Genomic DNA, 20543 nt, shown 5'->3' on the forward strand with positions numbered 1-20543 from the left:
ACGAAGGCATAATGGGAAATCAAAATGGTGGCTACTGCTACCACTGCTTAGAAGGCAGAGACTATTGTTTTTCAGGTGAGTCTATAAAAATTCACCAACAAAGGATGACTTCAGTAGAAATATTTTGCTAAAAGTTTTCTCAACCTGAATTCAGCCTTGCTGCTGGTTTGCTAACTCTGAAATTAAATTAAATACCAGGCTGAGGAAAGTTACCATAATGAGTTAGCAGACCAGCAGCTAAGGCTGAATTTGATTTGATTTATTTAATTCTTTGTTAAATTTGTTATAGTTGCTGACCTCATTAGATTCTGAGTGGCTTACAAAATCCAAAAACCAATTAAACACACATAAACAGGTAGCCTAGATGAACACAAACAGAGCAATAAAACATAAACATGACAGGGGCCCCACAAGATTACAGCTTGTGAGCAGAGCCTGGTCTTAAAGCTCTCTGGAACCCTAGAAGAATGGGCACCATCCAAATATATTGGGGGGGGGGTTGTTCTAGAGGACAAGGACAGAGAAGGCTCCACAATGGCAAAATTTAATTGAAGGGTCCTGGACCGTAACCACTCTGTGCAACCATGATACATTTGAAGATGAGGAAATATGATAGGCCCAAGCCTTGAAGGGTTTATAGGTGATGATCAGAGTCTTGAATTGTACCCAGAAGCCAACTAACAACCAGGATAATTTGCATAGCAATGATGGCACTTTAGTGTAATGTAAAGTGCCCATTACTGTTCATACCACTGCATTTTTGTAGCCTCTGTGTGGTCTTCAAGGGCAGCCGGATGTTGATCACATTGCAATATTCCAATTGTGAGGCGACCAGGGAATAAGTGACCATTGGACAGATCTTCTGGTCAAGGAATGGTACAATTGATGCTGAAAGAAAGAGATGCAAGCCCAGGATGATCCTAACATTACACCAGTCTTGCATGGGGAAGTAAAAGGCTATCTAAGATCAGCAATGAAAATATCACTGACCTAACCTGTTTGTAGCCAAACAGTAATACCGGTAGTTACTCAGTCTTATGAGAATAAAGCTGAAGTCGACTTTTCCCCATCCAGCCCTGAATAGCCTCCAGGCATAGGTTCAGTACATCCATACATGTTGCTCCAACACTTTGACAGTTCTAGGCTTAGTATATTGCAATGCTGCTATACTGAAGTCTCCAAACATATGTGCTAGAATCCCACAATTGTTGAGAAAATATTTAGGTCCCTCTGATTATATTCCTTCATCAGGTCTTTAAACAGAACATATAGTAAATAAACTATGTATGGGGAAAAACTTTGGTTCTTGAGATTGCTAAAAGACAAGAAATCCGTAATTCCCTTTCTTTTATTATGCGTACCTCAAGGAAAGCTGCCCTCTCCTCTTCTGCTCTTGGAATGGTAGAACAGAAAAAAAAGGGATCTATTCTTCTTACAGAAAACAAATTGAAAGAGAGAGCACAAAAATATTAGTCTTCCATATGGAAAAAAGCACAGAAGGAACAAAGAAATTTTTCTTGTTGTTTCTACTCCTAATACCCACAGCAGTAAATAGGATAATGTATGTTTGCAGAATAGGGTATGCCCTTCAACTTCTTCTGTAGTACCAGTTATCTTTTTTAGTTTCTAAATATTTCATGACATCACTGTTATTATTCTACAAATGTACAAGAAACTTTCCCAATCATCATTCATTAAAAGAAGTCAAGTTGCAAGACTTGATTGCATCTCTCCTCTGCAAAGGGAAGGTGATAGATGGTGTCATTTGGAATCTTCATCACAAAATAAATAAAACAAATCAAATTCCTTCCCACCCAAATTCTGAAGGGAGAAGAGTAAAATGTTGAAAATCAAAACTACCAACTTTGTAAGATACAGCAGAATGAGAAAAATTGAAATTCTCAAAGGAAGCTTACTTGTTTTCTAGAGCTGCTTTTTCTTACAGTTTACAATAAAATGAAAAGATGGAAAATACTTTTATTTTCCCCCCCCAGTGAAAATACATGAGGCTAGCATTCCTTCTTTAGCATACCTTTTTCTCTCTCTGATTACACACATTTACAGAAACACATTGAAAAACCTCAGGTTAGAAATGTGACAGCCCTGAAAATATGCACTGACAGGAGAATCAAAAGAGAATTTTAGTAAAAGCAAACTGTTATACATAACAAACCAAAGAGTTGCTGGGTGTAACTGAAAAGGATATCATATAGAACCAATCAAGAGGTTCATTTACATGCAATTAATAATAGTAATAATAATAGATTGTGCCTATTATGTGTGCAACTTTGTGAAGGGCAGAATACAAAGAGAGTTATATAAATGAAAGCCTAAAGCAGAGTGGGATTTCAACAGGTTCGCGCCTATTTGCTAGAACTGGTTGTTAACATTCTAAGCAGTTCGGAGAACCGGTTGTTAGAAGAAATTACTGGCCTAATCCTGTAAGAAAGGCAGGAAGGAAACATTCTGGTGTTGTTTACAGAAACTGCCTTTCCATTAACTCTTATTACATTCTTGGCAGGACTAGACTTCCTGTCTCTGGAACATCTCTGGAGTTTTTTTCCCCTCCTTTGCTTGTGTGGAGTGACCATTCAAAGTTACAATGGCACTGAAAAAAGTGACATGACCATTTTTCATACTCACGACTGTTGCAGCATCCCCACAGTCATGAGAGGCTAGGAGAGGAGGTGCGTGCCTTGATGTGAATGATATTGAGTTGGCCACACCCAGCCAATAACATGACCACCAAGCCATGTCCACCCAGTCACATGACCACCAAGCTACTCCTACCACCTAAGCCATGCCCACAGAACCAGTTGTTAAAAAATTTGAATCCCACCCCTGGCCTAAAGTATTTTTTAAAGCAGATAAGTTCCAGCAGATCAGATGCTTGGCAATAGTAATTAATCTTTTTGATCAGTGGGTATGTTGTGCATTTCTAAATAGAGCGTATTTTCATAGATCACATTTTAATCCTTGATATTGCTGACACTTCAATAACACCAGTTTGTCTGATGCTTTATTCTGAATTAGTTGCATCCCCTGCAGTTTCTGCTTTTGAATTCCCCACAAGCTCAGACAGAAAGCTTTTTGTCCCAATAATTGACAGAAGGTTGTCCCATTAAAATACTCAATTTTGGCATTTTCAAAGATAAATAGCACTGAGAAGCCCGGGGGGCTGCTTTTGATTTTTAAACTATCTGCTGTCCCAGCTCTACTAAGATTGAACAGAATTTGTCAAGCTGAGCTGCTCTAGTGATAAGGACCTATTTTTGAAAGAATTGAGCCTTAGCTAAAGTCCCTTTTGAATTGACTTTGACTCCTCATGGTTTTAACAATAGATCCATGTTGTCCGTCCACTTGACAGGAGAAAGGAAATAGTAGGCCTTTGCCTTCTTCTGGGATCTGCTGTTTAGCTTCCCAGCCTAGATGATCAGTCTTCTATTCCTGGAGGACTGCCATCCAAGTATTAACAAGACCCCCATCTTCCTTAGATTCTGAACCAGACAAGGTCAGGTACATGCTCAAAATAAGTGTCACCCAAAAAACCCTCCAAGAATAACGCAAATGTTTTGTGTTTGTCTGCATTTAAATGGTTTCAACACCTAACAAAACCACCCATTTCCAACCTTCTGGCCCATTATGTCTTATTTTGGTATAGATTATTAATATTTGATGAATGCAACATCTATTGCTATATTTGTTTGTATCAACACTATAACTTAGCAAAATAATACCAAGAGCCATTTAACAAAGGAACAAGTATGCATGTGTATGTGCATTTTCTAATATGGATATAAACAATGTTAGAGTTAAAAAATAAAAGTGTTTTAGCGTTATTTGTCATAGGAGTACAATGCTAGCAAGGACTATTAGTATGCAGTGGGCAACAGTATTTCTGAGAGATACAACTTACCTAGTCATTTGATTTGTTTTTGTTTAGATTTCTTGTTGGTCTAACTTCATGTAGGGTACTCCCATGTTATGATAACAGAACCCCTAAAATGATAACTGAATGATTATGAACATCTCCTATGCAATGATTTGTTTATCAAATAGAGAGCAGTGAAGACAAAAGTGTGAAACTTGGTCACAGGCCAGATCGTGATGTATCGTGATGTTTTTTGCCTTTGTGGAGCCACAGTGGCTGTAGATTGTGTGTGACGTATCCAGCCTGAAGGCCGCCAGTTTGATAGGCCTGTTCTAATAGAATCAGTATGTTTGCAGCCTTCATTCTTTGTATTCATTTTGACCCAAAATTCATTGAGAAACATTGAGAATACTGTTTTCAAAGAAGTATCAGAAGAGATATTAATGAATTGCTGTTCCTCAGTAGTAGTGAGTTACAAATTTAGTATCTATTAAATTAACAAATAAGTTATTGCTGAAGAAAGGAAGCAGGTGGAGAATCAGTTTATAAGTTTAGTAATATTAAGTAGTCTGAGGTCAGCTTGAAGCAATTAAAAATTTTCATATGTCAGAATTGCTGCCAAACTAAATAAGCTGCTTAGGACCCTTCTATGGGGAGATGGGGCAACCCATACTTTGAGAAGTCCTGCACAGTGACATTGTACTGGAAAGTATATTGTAATGAATAACTTTGAAGACATTATAAAGCATTTTAAGGCAAACATTTATGCAAGAGCACCACCTAGCATAATGATGCTATTTTCAAGCAACCTGCTGCTTTTTATGAAAGATTCCAATTGTATTTTATTTATTTACGTGTCTTGTAGGCTGCTCCAGTCTGCCAACTTTTAAATAGCATAGAATTTTCAAATCCATAATTGGCATTAAATTATATAGTCAGTTCAAAAACAACTAGAAGTATTTCTATGGAATTGAAAGTCAAGAATAAAAACATTAATAATAACCTCACAACCAAGAGACAATTGCAGTAGTCCTGCCTCCTTGACTTCAGTGGAACAACCCAGTTTTCACCAATTTCCTAGAAACCAGAAGTGATGGGGCTGATTAGGGATCAGAAAGAGGGAGATGCTGTTTTAGAGGGGCTATGATTGAAAAGGCACACATAGTAAGCCCCCCCCCCACCATTGTTTGAGCTGCTGCCTTTTGAATCAACTACAGCTTCTGAATGGTCTTCAAGGGCAAATCCATGTTCAACAGTCCAATCAAAATTGACTAAGACAGGAGTGACTGTGAGTTATGCTTGTTATTCCAGAAAGGTTGTAAATAAGTGCACAGATGAAACTGTGCAGTCTTCCTTGAATACTACTACATGTTTCTCACAGGAGCTGCGAATTTGAGAGGACATTTAAATTGCAAACCAGGTTCAAACTATGTCTTATTTGTGGTTGGTTACATCTGATCCTTGTTTTTTAACTAGTGGCATAGTTAAAGACATATCTTTGTTTCATTTCCAGAGCTTCTCAAATGAACCAAGAAGCCATCCTGTATCAGCAAGCTGAGAGGGCCATTCAAGTGCAATTTTATCCAAGGTTATTGTCATCTTATTCCAGTCAATAGTTAAAACCTACCATCAGCTTTGGAAATTCCACAAACATTATCAGGAAACCAAACAGTTCCATTAGAGGTCTGGTACTGCCTCTGGGAAGTGATGGCATTACAGAACTTTATGCCAACTAGGGAATCATCAGACATATGTTAGTAACTCTGACTCTTAGATCATGTCACAACTGCCCAAAACAAAACTCAGATTTAGCACTGCAATTTAAACAAATTCTGTATTTTCTGAGAAGCAAACCGATATGAAAACAACAGTTTTTTTAAGAGAGATTGTTTCTAACCTGTCCATGGCAATTTTTTCTATATCAAATATTCTTTGACTTAACTGTTTCAATGTGCCATTTAGTGGCCAGGAGTACAAATTGCATGTGCCTTTTATACAATGTTGTTTTATTCCAGTGTTTGAAGCACTGAAAGAATCCAAGACAGAGTGGTTTCCTATGTGATTTCTAACGAACAGATGCAGTATGGCTTTAGGTTATGGGAAGTAAACATGATTGCTAAGGTTAGTAGTCTCTCATTCCTATAATTTCTAACAACTTGACCAATTTAAACACCATTTTCTACGCAAAGGAAGGTAATGGAAGGCAATCCTAGCCAATCCTAAATTATAATAAAAAATGCTTGTTATATCTAGGCCAAATAGACAAATTAATTCCCTGTGAGATGTTGCAGAGTGAATAGAAATGTAATTGGTCATTCTAATGAACTGATTTTAGTCTTCCATAGATATGTACCCTGTTCAGTCAATGCAGATGATAATCAGATTCAAACTCTGCATGTAATTTGTTTCTATTGCTGCCTTCATATTTCTTAGTAATTGGAAATTTGATAAGCTTACTGAATTTTCTTTTACTTTCCTCTACACAATGAGACGCATGGAACTGTGCTTACCAAAAGATGACCAAGTATGGTTCAATGCTATTCCTGAATATACTTAAAAGTACAACTATTTACCTCAATAATTTACCTTTAAAATGGGAGGATCATCTTGTGGAAAATGTAATATGATATTTCATTTTTAGATAACTTTTGCTTTGTCAATCAACAAAAGAGATATAGAACACATCAACACATCCTCCTTGCATCAAAGCTGATGACCTGTGTATTTTTTGTCGATATATATTCCACCTTGCTGCCAACCTATTGGTGGGCAAGGTGAACCCGAACCAAAGCAATTTGGCAGAAAAGGCACACTTTTCAGGGGAAAAAGTGATATAACCTATACAAATGTTATGATTTACATGCAGGAGGAAACTGGACAAGGACAGAGACTTTAAAGAAATTTAGAGCTGACAGTGGGGAAGATATGAGTGAACCAAGAGAGGTTCACTCATATCTTCCCCAATGTCATCCAAGAGATGTCATAGAATCCAGAGGCTAGAGGAAGTGTGAGAAAAAAAATCTCAAAATAACCCTACTTTGTTTTTGTCTAGTATAGAATGATATAGAGACAAAATTATTGGCTTTCAAGATTCTGTTGTTGTACACAGATTTTGAATGTAGTTTAACAATCAACAAATGAAGAGAGATTTGCAGGTCAATACTCTTCAATATATCGTTTGATGCATTTTTGGCAATAGTCGAGCCCAAAATTGACATATATGTAGCCATTTTATTTAGCTCTATATTTTAATCATATATTCCTTTTCTTTCTTTCTTTCTTTCTCTTTGCTAGTGTTAAGGGGGGAGGGTTTCGGGCTCGCCACATTCTTAAGGTGGGAGGTGGTTAGATAGTGAGGATTGTTTTGGCTAGGTGGCTTTCTTTCCCATGGGAACGGAAGCTGTCCCTGCTGAGACCTCGAGGTGGAATTTGAAGACACTGGGCAATGCTGATTTCTTTTTATTGGGGAATGTGACTTTTATGGGGCGTTTCTGATTTACAATATTATGTGGTTTGTGTCAGATCCAGAATTACAACAGACTTTGCCAATTTGATGATTACCTAAATAAAAGAAATTAGTTTTGGAAGATGGATTTTACATTTTTCTTTTTCTAAATGGGTTTCATCACTTGGAAACCTGATATACAAATTACTCCAAACCACAAGACTAAAACAAACATTTATTCTAAGACATCTTATTTTCAACTTAAAACTTCTTAAAATATTGATTCGCAATAGATTTACAATTGTTATAATGATTTACAATTCATTAACAAGAGAATACTAAATGAATGTGTAAAAATTACAAATAATCACACTATAGATAAATATATATTTAAAAAGTAACATTAGAATGAAAAAGCAACAAATCTGCTGTGGATGAAGCCTATTATAAGTTCTTCTTTCATGTAGTGGTTTTGGACAAGAATTGTCATTCTTTTATCATTATTAGTTTACAGCATGACATTAATGGCTCTTTAACTGTAGTCAAACATAGCTTAGAAGTACTCAGGTATCACCTCTTTAGCATGACATTTTTTCTTTCCTCTTGTTCAACTGACCCACCACTTCTCTAAACACTAGATAAAGAAACTACAAGTTGTAGTGGCCAATATCACTCTAAAAATAAAATGCAGTAAATCAGATAAAGAATTAAGTAAGGAGTAAGGTATTGAGTACATAAAAACGTAAGAACCACAGAAAGAAAAAGAAAAATTAGAAGTACACAAAAGAAAAGTTTTAAAAGGAAGGAGAGAGAAAAAATGTAATTGAGACTGTTACAATGGTTTTTCTCAAGTGTCCTTTTCTTTGATGCTGAAGAAATTATTTCTGGTCCAACTACTACAAGAATTTACAAAAATATCTAACACTTTTTTCATGAGCTCATACTAGACAGAATGTAAACTAAACGCCCTGAAATCAACTTAAAGGACCTTTAAGATACACACAGTTCTAAATAGTTTGATTCAAGTTTAAATAGAGAAGAAGCGCTCATCCGTATATTTACCACAATTATTCCAGACCTTTAACTTTCCATGCTGCTTACTTTTCCCTTGAGCATTTCTAAACAGGACCTTATTGAAAACTTATGCATGGTAGACATATCTATTTCTCCAAAGATATATTAAATATAATTACAACATTGTTCACAGTTCACCAGAAGCTTATCTGATTTGAATGTGCAAACAGTAGAACGTCCAAGATGAAGAACAAATTTCTTAGTGGAAGTTAACATCAGCCCCTTTAGTTCAGTCTGTGTTTGAAAAATGCCCCTAGTTTCCTTCAATCTTATTCATTATGGTATTTCTTTTCTGTATGAGCACTGATGATTTTAATTTCCTTTCACGCGAGGTGCAACTGTGGAAGAGAAGGATGAAATTAAAATTTAATTATTACTTTTGCAATAACCTTCTGGTAATGATCATGACATGTTCTCAATTGTTTTGCAAAGATCTGCAGTACAAAATTAGGATGTTCCGGGAGAGTGTCTTCAGGTAAAAGTAAGTGTGGCAATATCTAATAGATACATTTCCACATTAGTCTTCGCCCCCCTCCCCCTTCTGCTGTTATTACCATAAGCATATGCTCTGCTTCTCCCTCTTCTGGCTTTAAGTATAATGCCATGTATATAGGCCAGTGGTGGCTAACCTTTTTTGGCTCATTTGCCAGCACCCAGAAGGCAATGCGTGCTGGGCCCCCCCATGCCCCCTGCACATGTACGCACAACCCATCGCACATGCTGCGCACCTCTGCGCATATACGATCCCCCTGCGCATGCCTCTCTGTGCATGTGACAGCCCCGTGCGTCTCTTCACATGCGTGCCTCCTGTGTGCCCCCACCCCCCCACGCATGCGTGCCAGATACCCGACAATAAGCTGTTGGGAGGTGGCACGCGCTCTTGAGCAGTGGGGCTCTTCTGGGCAACCTCTCGCATGCCGGCAGAGATGGCTCTGCATGTCACTTCTGACACGCATGTCACAGGTTCACTATCATGGATATAAGCCATTGAACATTGTCTTAACTATGTGTTGATTGCAGCTATTTTCTCCCAAGTCAAACTTTCATCTAAATGCCTTGAGGTGAATCAGTAAAAGAAGAAAATCTCAACACCTTCATTTGTCATATCAACCTGGGACTCAGTGGTGTATTAACCATTAAGCAGACTAAGCATGTGCTTAGAGCACCAGGCCCAAGGGGGTACCACAAAGTTGAGAACATGGCTTCATTTCTACAGTATGTACAAAAGAGGGGGGCACCAAGATTTGTAAGTGCTTAGGGCACTAGTGAGCTTTTATCTGCCTCTGCTGGGACTTCAACCTACCTCAAAATGTGCCCTTTTATTTTCAGTCTGCTGTGTTTCTCTCCCCTAGAGGAATACGGTCCCATAGTTGTAATAACTGTTCACCAACCTGAGGTTCCAGTTCCTAAGTGAAAGAAGAAAAAAAGGCTTTGAGATTGCTAAAATTTAAATTCTGGCTTATAAAACAGCAAACCACTTTATAAAAGTAAGCAGAATTAAGGCAATGATATTCAGTATCATTTTAATAATTATGAAAACAAGTGTTTTTTCCAGAAATACTTCCAGGTGCAAAAGACTCCCGTTTATTGCTTTAAAAAAGCTACCAGTATCAAGACATTCTTGACAATAAAGACTAAAAGAAGCAAGAAAATGGTATTCTATTGTAAAAATTAGCATACCTGGCCATCTCGGCTTATCTGTACTTTCTTATTGTCATTCCAAGGATTAAGCAGATGATGAGCAAATTGAAAAGGGAGACTTTCCTTCCGAATCCATTCCACCTTGAACACTCCCCCTAAACCAGTTGAACCCCAGTCCTGACTTTTCTCACGACCTATCTCAGAAGACATTCGAGCAAAGCCCTGTGGAAATTTTAGTGAGATTAAAAACCTAACTAAAACATAGGTATTAATTTTCATCTCTGTGTTAAAACCATCTCTTCTAAGTTTTAGGTAATATTTGGCTTATAATCACAATTAGGACTGGAATGTCTGTCACTAAACCATGCTGTTAAGAGTTGTGCCTGATTTTACAATATTTTTTTGCTGTGGTCATTAAAGGAGTCACTGTATTTGTTAAGCAAATCTGGCTTCCCACATTTACTTTGCTTGTTGGGAGCCAGTAGAGTGAAGTAGTTTAGCAGCATAATCCAGGCAATATACTAGGATTGCTTTGCCTTGACATTACACACCATTTAATCAAATCATGCATTGGTTCTCAGCCTTCATCCTTATATGTGAGCATTTATTTGGAAAAACAATCCCCTCCCTCCCAAAATAGATGTATTTCTATAAAATGAAGTTGTGATAAAATCACAACTCATGTTAACCACAATGTTATACTAGTGATGAAAAATATTTTAATTCGATTAAGATTTAATTCAAGCATTCATAAAAACGAAATGAGAATGTTCACAAAAATGTGAGTGTGTGTGTGTGTGTGTGTGTGTGTGTGTGTGTGTGTGTGAAGGAAAACCTTGTGTCTGATCAGATTTTATATGAAAATCTTACTGCATATTTTATAAAATCTACAAATGTTACTTTGCATCTGCAGGGAGTATCGGTGGTTCTTGTTTAATAACTATTTGTTCAAGGACCATTCAAACTTAAGAAGGCACTGAACAAGTGGTAGTTGCAACCACTCCTTATTCTTATGGCCATCACAGCATCCCATGATCACACAATTGCCACCTGCAATTTTCTTTGATGACTCCCTGCAAGCAAAATCAATGTGGAGGCCAGCAGAAGTTGGCAAACAGCAACTACTTGACATCCTTACTTTTATTGATCATGATGATTCACTTAATGACAGCAACCGTACTGCCAGAACCTCTGTTGCTAAATAGCACAGTCATATGACATTGTACTTTACTACGTTACTTAAAGATGGAAATTCTTGTTCCAACTGCTGTCTTTAAGTGAGAAATATCTATATATCACAAAATCACATTTTTCTGAAATGATCAGCCCGCATTGAAATAATAGTAAATTAAACTAAGAAGTCAATTACTTGACAAATGTTTACATGTAAGTAATATGCAGTGAATTGTCAATAGTCAATTTGTCAGTTTGGAAAGTTTTACCTGAAAATGTCCTGATCCCTGAACAGAAAATACCAAGTAAACAACACTACTTTCCCAAAAAGCACGATTCAGTTTTCTCTCATTACTTGGAGTTGTAGACCAAATCCCCTTCTGTTGTGAAATCTCAAGATTCCTTAAATTGCTGCTTTTCATAATAAAGTACCGAATTGGCATATTTGGCCTTGGAGAAGGAGATTTGGAACCCTGCAAAAAAAGTTTTATTTTATAGTGCTTGGGATATATGATTAAGGTTTGTAAAAACCTTAAGAACTTTTTTGTACCATGTAATTTAAGAGCTGTCAACCAAAAGAATGAGAACCCTGTATGAATGCTATATGCTACAAATTAAGTACAAAATCAAATAAACTTCAGTATAATTGCAGTAGAATCAGTAAATTTTGGTTCTTCTGCTATGGCTTGTCATTAAACTTCCAAAATAATATGTAGATCTGGAAATAGGTTTTATTTGATCTTATCAGTTTTAAACATTTACAGTCAAACTATAGCAATGGTTTCATAATTAAATGAGATGAAAGACTGCTCTTGATTCCTGAACAAATTAGTATTTTGCCTCTTGGGAAAATACAAAAATCACAATAGCCAGAAATGTGGAATGGATTACACAATTAAGTCACTATTCCACTTCACTAAGCATTTCATTTTAGCCTAATACTTGCTAAGACATTGATTTTCTTGAATGCGTTATACCTACATTAAAGCTTTAGTAGGAGGGTGTAGCTTTATTTCATTATGGTTAAAAGGCTAGGTATATTGCATAAAATAATTTAAAAATATCCAGTAATATTAATCATCAGAAAATATTTTCAGCACTCACATTTCTCATACTTTATAACAAGATGTCCATATTCCATCAGTGCAATGTGGAAGTGTCTAAGTAGGATACAAGACAAGTCCGGCAAGTCCCTAGTTGACTGCACTTCCCAAGCCTACTGTAGCCTTTCTGCTTGCATGGCTGTTTCAATCCTCTTTTTTTACTTGTCCATCCAATTTGTCTCCTTTATACACACTACTGTTCCTTCAGCTAACTCCATGTTTTTCAAACGTGTCAACTTGTGGACTTCAAACCACCACCAGCCCCAAATTCCACAGCCAGCATGGTTAAAGTTGACAGGTTTGAAAAACTCTTGAGTTAATACCTCCCTGGAATTTATTGCTTTCCCAACAACTGAAGATGGTAGTTGCCGCCCACCATGGCAAACAATTTTCTCCATGCTAGATCAACAAACAAAGTTGTAGAGTAGCACTTGAATAGACAGGGGGGAAAGCTGGTAGGTATGGTTCTAGTTGTGCAACTAGAGCCTTGGAGTACTTCAGAACACAGACAAATTTCAGCTCAAACTTGCTTAGAAAGAGGCTAACAGAGTTCTGTGAGTTTCATATATATTTGTTTTCTGGGGTTGTATGTGGATCTTTGGTTATTCGAGTTTTTAAGTAACTTCAAATTTTACATGGGAGAAAACCCGAATAACCAAAGATCCACACACACACACACACACACACACACACACAGACAAACAGAACTGAAGCCTTTCTTCACTGCTACCTTGTTACCACTATTATTATAAAAAGATAATAAAAGTCTTATAAACTTGTAAATGTTTTTTAGAGGAAAATATATATTTCTGAAGTTATGACTCAGGTTTCTTGATAAAGTACCTGCTGGAATGCTAACATAAAATATTTGAAAACCACAGTATATTCACAATAACATACAGTAATAGTTAAAAGTTTGTGAATCCTTTTGGATTTTTAGTATTTCTGATAAAATGATCTAAAACTAGATAAAGAAAACCCAGTGAAACAAATGAATAAAAAACATCATACTTGTTCATCCATTCATTGAGAAAAATTACATCCTTGAGTAAAATTTCTCAGAGCTGATGTGCAGGACTGATCAATAGTTTTAGAAAACATTTAATTGCAATGATTGCTTGCCCAAGGGGTATGCATCATTGAAAAAAATGAAGGTTCACATTTGCTACATAGAAACATGTAGGTTTAAATCATTTCCCCCAATAAATAAATGAACATCTACTGTATGTCTTTCACTCATTTGTTACTGGCTCTTCTTTATATTATTTTAGGACTTGTATGCACATTAGAATAAGTATGTTATGTACATTATAATATGTATTAAGCCATACATGCAGAAATATTGAAAATTTAAAAGGGTTCACAAGTTTTAATCATCTCTGTAGACTTAATTTAGGTTAATGTTTAATTTTAGCCAATATCCTTCAGTTTGCATTATTTTTTAGTAGGATTTCAAAGTACTATATACTTTCCCAGATGATGGAGGAGAAGGACTGGCACAGGGACTGGGATAACTGATACTATCTGTAGATTTCACAGATGTTTGGTCTGCCCTGTCATCTGTACTTCGTTTGGAATGCACAACACCCCTTTCTTTGTATTTCAGTGGTTGGTGAAATGCTGGAGAGGTAGATTTCATTAAGACTCTGTAAATGAAAAGCGGAATGTAGTGTTTAATAAAATTAAAACTGTGGTTCTAACCAGACATACTGAAGCTTTACTGTTGTTTTAAAAGGATTTCTGCAGGATGCACATTTCATATGCACTTATACAAGACAATCTCCTCATTGTAGTATACAATGTGTATATGCCACAAATTACCATAACCATACCTGGTTTTAGGTAAATAGCTCAGAAGCAGGCATAAACGTACCTGGTGTTAGGTAAATAGCTCAGAAGCATAGAAATACTTAACTGTTTTCAAGGTATTTCTGGGATTTGTTATTATGAAGCTAGGTTTAAGATTTGGGAATGGGAAGAAATTTATGTAATACTTACTGATACCTAATATCATCAGAGCCATAATCTGAGGTATCCTAAAGGTATCCTTGGGCTTCCTGCAAAGTTACCTTAATTTCCTGGAAAAATAACAATACTAATGCTACTACAAATGTAAGGTTTAAAAGAAGTGCTATAAGAGATACAATACCTTAATATTGTATTGTTTTGCTCTTTGTTTATATCATAGCTTAATGTTGCTTTGGGAGTATTTCTGAAAGAGAAAAAGTAAAGAATTAAGTATATTTCAGAGATTATCATGATTGTCATCATTATGACTGCTGACTCCAAAAAAGATTTTGGGCAGCTTACAATATTCAAATACACAATTGAAGGTTAAAAGCATGAAACAAGACATGGAAGCACGGACTAAAAACAACAGTTAACAACAAAAGCATGGCAGGGCTCCCCAAATATGCTATTCCCAGACCTGGTAATAGAGGGTACTCTAGAATCCCAGGAGTGGGCACCAGGCTTATCTTTGGGGGTTGCCATTTGACTTGCCCTTTGGACAGAGAAGGCACATTTTCATCAGTGCCACAAAACCACAATACTTAGAAGACCTGAAGCTCAATCACTGTCAAATGTACCCTAGGATTTTTAGCAGAAATAATTGGAGAATAGTTTTGAAAGATGTTATAACCAAGTTCATATTATACTCACATCTTTCATAAAGTATCCTCCTATTTCCTATGTATTTGATTTTGAAGTTAAAGAGTTTATCTAGTATCTGGCTTTGTGTTAAAGCTTATGTTTTGTAAGTTTATACACATACACACACAGAGGACTCACAGTAAAACTATACAGTGAGAGATCTTTTATATATACTTGTATGCAAATGTATCTATTTACATACTGACTTTCCACAATCAGAGAACTAGCAGAATCTTCCCATATAATATATTTGTTTTTAAACTGTTTGGAAAATAATTATTTGATATTCTAATAAAACTAAACTGCACTTTAGCAGGTTGTCAATGTTTTAATTAATGAAAACAAAGCAATAAAAGAAACAGTTTTAGGTAGTAGTGAAGTGGCCATTCATCCGCCCATCCATCCATCTATCTATCCACCTATCCATCTATCTCATTCAACTGCAGAATTATGCATTTTTTCGGAAGAGTAAACAGCAACCAGATGCCTTAATCCACTTTCCCCAAATGACATAGGTTATGTAGCACCAAGAAACAGGTATATGTCTTCCTGAAAGAAGCACAAACACATAATATGAGGTGACCCACCTAGCTGAACAGCGAATTGTTTCAGTAGTCCTGTCATTTCTAAAAGAAAAAACAAACCTGAAAACTATTTCTCCATTTGTTACTAGGATTCCTTAAAAATGAGTTTCCCCATTAGTAAGACTTGAGATTATTAACCTTTCTGTATTAAAAGCATCATCTGCAAACTCTGATTCTCCTGAGCTTTTTCGACTGGTGTTTGATCTCCAAGAAGATGCCAAGGGAAGTTCTTCGGATGACATAGGTCTTGGTCTTTGCCCAATTCCTGAAGGCTGCTGCAGACCTGCAGATTGTTCTTCAGTGCTCAAAACTGCAATGATTGCTCGTATTGTTGCTTCATCAACTTGAGACCATGGCTTTGAAGGAGCTCTCATACGTCGCAGAAATAAACTATGCCATTTTTGTCTTAACTGCAAGAGGAGGCTAGCAGCCTGTTTAAAAAAACAAGTTTTATTTGAGCATACATACCTTTGAGTCTTTTTTGAAACTTGACAATTCAGATACAAATAACTATGTAAACTGAACTTTCTACAGCTCCAATACTATTAACTGAATTAAATGACAAATATAAGATCTATGAGTCATAAACATACTATATTTTTGCATTCCATAGTTATCCCATGAAATAGATATTTTGCTGCATTTTCCCTTTTTTATATATGTGAACATGAACATTTGCAAATCTACAGCCAATCTATTACATCCTCAAAAAAAGGGACAATGCAAAAGACCTGAAAGCAAACTGAACTTTCATGACCTTAAATGGATAACAGGAAGATAACTGTAAGTGGTCTGAATTTTAACTTTTGTGCAGAATCAAAATACAAAAGAAAAGAAACCTTATATTAACACCATCAACATTGAACTTTTATTGTCTAATATGAATTGGTACCCAGGAGCATACTGACAAAGGCAGCAATTCCACTTAGCAGTCAGAGCAAGCAGCTTGATTGACAATCTCCTTGAAGATTTAATCTACTCTGTTTTAAAGCTTTGTATGCCACTGGCCATTGCTACATTGTGTGCCAACAAAATGTTATGTTCATTAAGAATTATTTTAAACTACTGATAACCAATTTTATGGAGTTCATATTTGTGCTGGAAAAATATATATCTATGTTCTCTGCCTCATCCTTTTTTTAAAATAAATCCTCAAACCTTTCATATCTTCTCCAATTTTTCAACTCTTTATTTCCAAAATTACTTTACTTTTTTTTTTCCCAACAACTAAATTCCAAATACAGTTACACAGATAAATGCAAGATGCTATAAAAGTTCCGTGAATTTACTGAAATATAATACTACAGATTTCTTTTCTTCCACAAATCTATATTTGAAATCCACAGCTTAGAAACCTTTAAGCAAATATTTCTCTTTTGGGGGGGAATGGTTGGGGGAATGTATTAGGTTTTTTTTAGCAATCAGTTACCTCTGGATCTAATTTGAAATTGAGCCACTCGTCTAATTTTAAAGCAGCCAAGTTTGCAGTTGTTCGATCCTCCATTTCACTATCACTGCTATCGTTAGGGACACCATCAACTATATTAGAAAACAAAGATCCTATGTATTAGTCATTTTAAAATAATATTTAAATTTTGAGATTTTAATTATTAATCTCTACTAAGAACTCCCAAAAGTAAATATTCAATTTTCCTAAAACACAAAATTATGGAACCATTGTTTTTCCAGGAAAGAGGAAACATTTCTGGAATCTGTATATTATGCACTGTATATATACAATCATATTCATTTACTTTGCAAATTAGCTTACTTAACTAGAACAATTATGATATATTGAGACTTATACAACTTTTTAAAGAATATACTGTTAGAAAGTACTAGAAATTTAGAGCTGTATAATTATTATAAGTTAGTTCAATATTATAGAAATATTATACTTGCAATCTTATTTAATATTTAATTTTTATAATTAGAAATGAAATCAGGACTATATATGTATACATTCTCAGACAAATAAATAAATATAAAATTATGATTGTTCATACTGTGATTTACGCACCCACCCCTGTCATCAATCACTGACCATCCATTTTTCTTTTACCCAACCCATTAAAAATCATGTTTAGATTTACACTGTACAACAGATGCAACAAAAATAACCCCTTATGCATGTTGACATTTTGATCCAGTAATTATAACATTAATTTTCAAGGTTTTTTAAAATATAAATTAAAGGAATACAAATACCCTACCTCGGAAGGAAGAAGGCTCCTGTAAAGCATTACTTGGCAACCTAGCTGATCCACAGAAGAGGGCCACTGTGACTGGAGTCACAACTGAGCAGCACCTGATATTAGCTATTCGGTGGGCTCTTGTCATTTCATCATATATAAGCCAGTCAGTGGGAAGTGCTTGAATAGCTGCTACTTGGCCATTCGCAGGAGGAATCTGTTAGCAGTTCCAACAAAGTAGTTTGTTTCAGCATAATAAAAGAGGCAATTAAAATCATTCACTTTAAACTATGTTGCACAAATTAACAAGAAAAGAATTGGGATCAGTTAATGTTCTCAGATTATTAATCTAAGCAGCTGTAGAGTTTTGTTAAAATTTTAGGCAGGATATTTCATGTAAATCAATTTTAGTTTGCTGAAAGCCAAACAATCTATTTGTATTCTAGAACTGAATTCCTTACAACAAAAATGTTGTTAAATATCAAATGTAACAAATCTATGGTTAATAAAAATGTTAAATATATATATGTGTATATGCATGAGTGTAGAGAAACATAACACTATTTCACATATATTCACCAAGTATAAAAGATTATATACAGAGTTTATTCATGTAATTCATAACCTGATGTATGTCTTTATTTAATCTTCCACTGGCTAATCAGATTCAGGTGTGCTTAATTCTTGGGTGGGAGATTTTCAAGAAAAACAAAAAACTCTGGACTGAATGGGAAAGATGAAAACAGGACCCAGAAGAAAATAGTGGCAAACAATTTAATTCTGCTAAGAAAATACATGAATGTGTCTCTGAAATCAACAAAGAGTCATGCTCAATTTTAAAAAGACTTTATCTTTTCACTTGTCCTCTAAACAGAAATTAATCAATAGTTGAACTCTTTAATCTCCCTACAAGTTGTTCAATCAGCAAACTAGGTTTCACTTTTCATACTTAGTAAATGTTTTAAAGCCTGGTAAATTATGTGAGAAATCCTCATGGGAAAAGGTATCCCAAATATCTGAGGGAGTTGCCCATAGATCTGGGATTCTCCCACCACCACCCAAAAAATCTGAATAGCAAAGTGTGCAAAGCACTTGAGAAAGATGCACCACAAAGTGTATTAGAATAAGCCAAGTATTAAACCTAGGACACACTTATTTGGGGCCTCAGTAACTACTTTGAAGGCTATCTCCAATTCTTTTTTCTCATGGGCCAGGACTGCAACCCTAATAATTTTATCTTACCTTTTTATACTGGGGCTGGCTAAGAACGGACGTAGGATGAAAACGGACTTTTTTCTCTTTTGGACCAGTCAAAACTACATTTTCTCTGTCAACATGAACGATATTTGGATACATTCCAGCTACTAAGGCTCCTTTAACTACAGCCCAATTTTCTGAGTTTGTGTTCACATCCCTTATATCACCACCACCTCTGGCTCTAACAAAACCTGAAAAAGAAACAAATAACTGATTAATTATTTAAAAACCCAACTCTATTACTTGTTACTATTATCTGTCAGCCTGGATAGTTTATTAACTCTCACTTTGTTGTTAAGATATATTAATTGTACATTTAGCACAGATGAATTCTACTGAAAAACAGATATTGGGAATTTGCTCTCCACTTTATTTGGCTGATTTGTACTTATCTTTTGGTATCTTAATATCAATACAGATTGTTGAAGTTTGGCAGATACAGAAACTTATGTAATTCTGAACCTTCCATAAGATACTTTTTTCACCATTAGCAATTATACAATGGCGTTAAGAATCCAATTAAAGATACTTATGAATTAGCTATAAATTCAGAAAGTGCAGTCTGGAAATACTTTTCCTTAAAACAATTAACATAAGCAACCTCTGAAAGTTTCTTTCTAACAGATTCAGAAAATTACACAAAAATGGAATTCATTCCAATCCTCAAACATTTTCCCTATTTTAATATTTAAAATAACATAAAGAATAGGAACGTGAACTTGAATAGAAGAAACTAGTTTTGAACATAGAAATGAGTGATATTTTTGTGCAGTATTCTGAGCACTAGGTAGGCACCCCCTCAGAAAACCTAATTGAAATTAGGGGGAGAATGAATCATAGGCAAAATAAAAACAATATGGTAATTTATACTATTCTAGGTACAATAATGATTTAACTTTATTGTATAAATTACCTTAAATTCTGACATAGATTTGTTTAAATAACTACATTTTTATTATTTTCCATGTGACTATTAAACTACATATAACAACTGATGTCCCTTTATTTTTGTATTAGGAAACTACAGTAATAATGTGGTATTTACTATGTGTGTCAATACTGAATACTGCAATGTGGCTTGAATAAATTACAGCAGCTTATTCTTTCCAAATCAAACACAGTAAGGAAAGTTGTGGGTTTCTACATATGGAACCAAGAGATGGTTTTTGTTATTATTTATTATTATTATGAATATACAGATTTGTACCTGATGCTCTCAGCTGCCCAAGCAACTGTGTTCTCATTCCTATGATTATTTCCATGGTTGCCTGAGAAAGGAAGTTCTTCTCACAAAAAGCTCTTTCCCAGCCATCACTTCGTGCTTTCTGCCATGCCTGCCAAAGATGTTGGTTTAAAATGATTAGAAAAACAGAGAGAGAGAGAGAGAGAGAGAGACAGACAGACAGACAGAGACATCTGCAGTGGCCTTTTCAAACCTAATCCCTTTCCAGATTACAAAAAAAAAAATGTATTTCTTCCCATCTCTCAAACTTACAATCCTAAACCAATATCTATACTGCCTCTGCAGGCCCTTTGGACAGAAGATCAATT

General features: G+C 35.4%; 1 protein-coding gene across 5 annotated transcripts in view; it reads right to left on the bottom strand.

Moving 5' to 3' along the window:
* Window positions 1–7531: 7531 nt before the first annotated feature.
* The window catches only part of YTHDC2 (YTH N6-methyladenosine RNA binding protein C2), a 47301-nt gene continuing 34289 nt past the window's right edge, over window positions 7532–20543 (bottom strand). For 4 of the 5 annotated variants that reach the window (XM_087926940.1, XM_087926941.1, XM_026720017.2 and 1 more), the window contains exons 21-31: window positions 20200–20326; window positions 18978–19183; window positions 17757–17952; window positions 16973–17082; window positions 15682–15974; window positions 14457–14519; window positions 13776–13953; window positions 11474–11677; window positions 10071–10253; window positions 9694–9796; window positions 7532–8728 (exon numbers count right to left, since the gene is read on the bottom strand). In XM_087926940.1, the coding sequence (XP_087783066.1) occupies window positions 9716–9796; window positions 10071–10253; window positions 11474–11677; window positions 13776–13953; window positions 14457–14519; window positions 15682–15974; window positions 16973–17082; window positions 17757–17952; window positions 18978–19183; window positions 20200–20326 (1641 nt within the window). In that variant the 3' untranslated portion in view covers window positions 7532–8728; window positions 9694–9715. Of the gene's footprint in view, window positions 8729–9693; window positions 9797–10070; window positions 10254–11473; window positions 11678–13775; window positions 13954–14456; window positions 14520–15546; window positions 15586–15681; window positions 15975–16972; window positions 17083–17756; window positions 17953–18977; window positions 19184–20199; window positions 20327–20543 lie in introns of all 5 variants that reach the window. The other variant, XM_087926942.1, reaches the window with a different exon arrangement.

Source organism: Pseudonaja textilis, chromosome 2 (genome assembly GCF_049901715.1).
Source record: "Pseudonaja textilis isolate UNSWEBS1 chromosome 2, rPseTex1.2, whole genome shotgun sequence".
Classification (NCBI taxonomy): domain Eukaryota; kingdom Metazoa; phylum Chordata; class Lepidosauria; order Squamata; family Elapidae; genus Pseudonaja; species Pseudonaja textilis.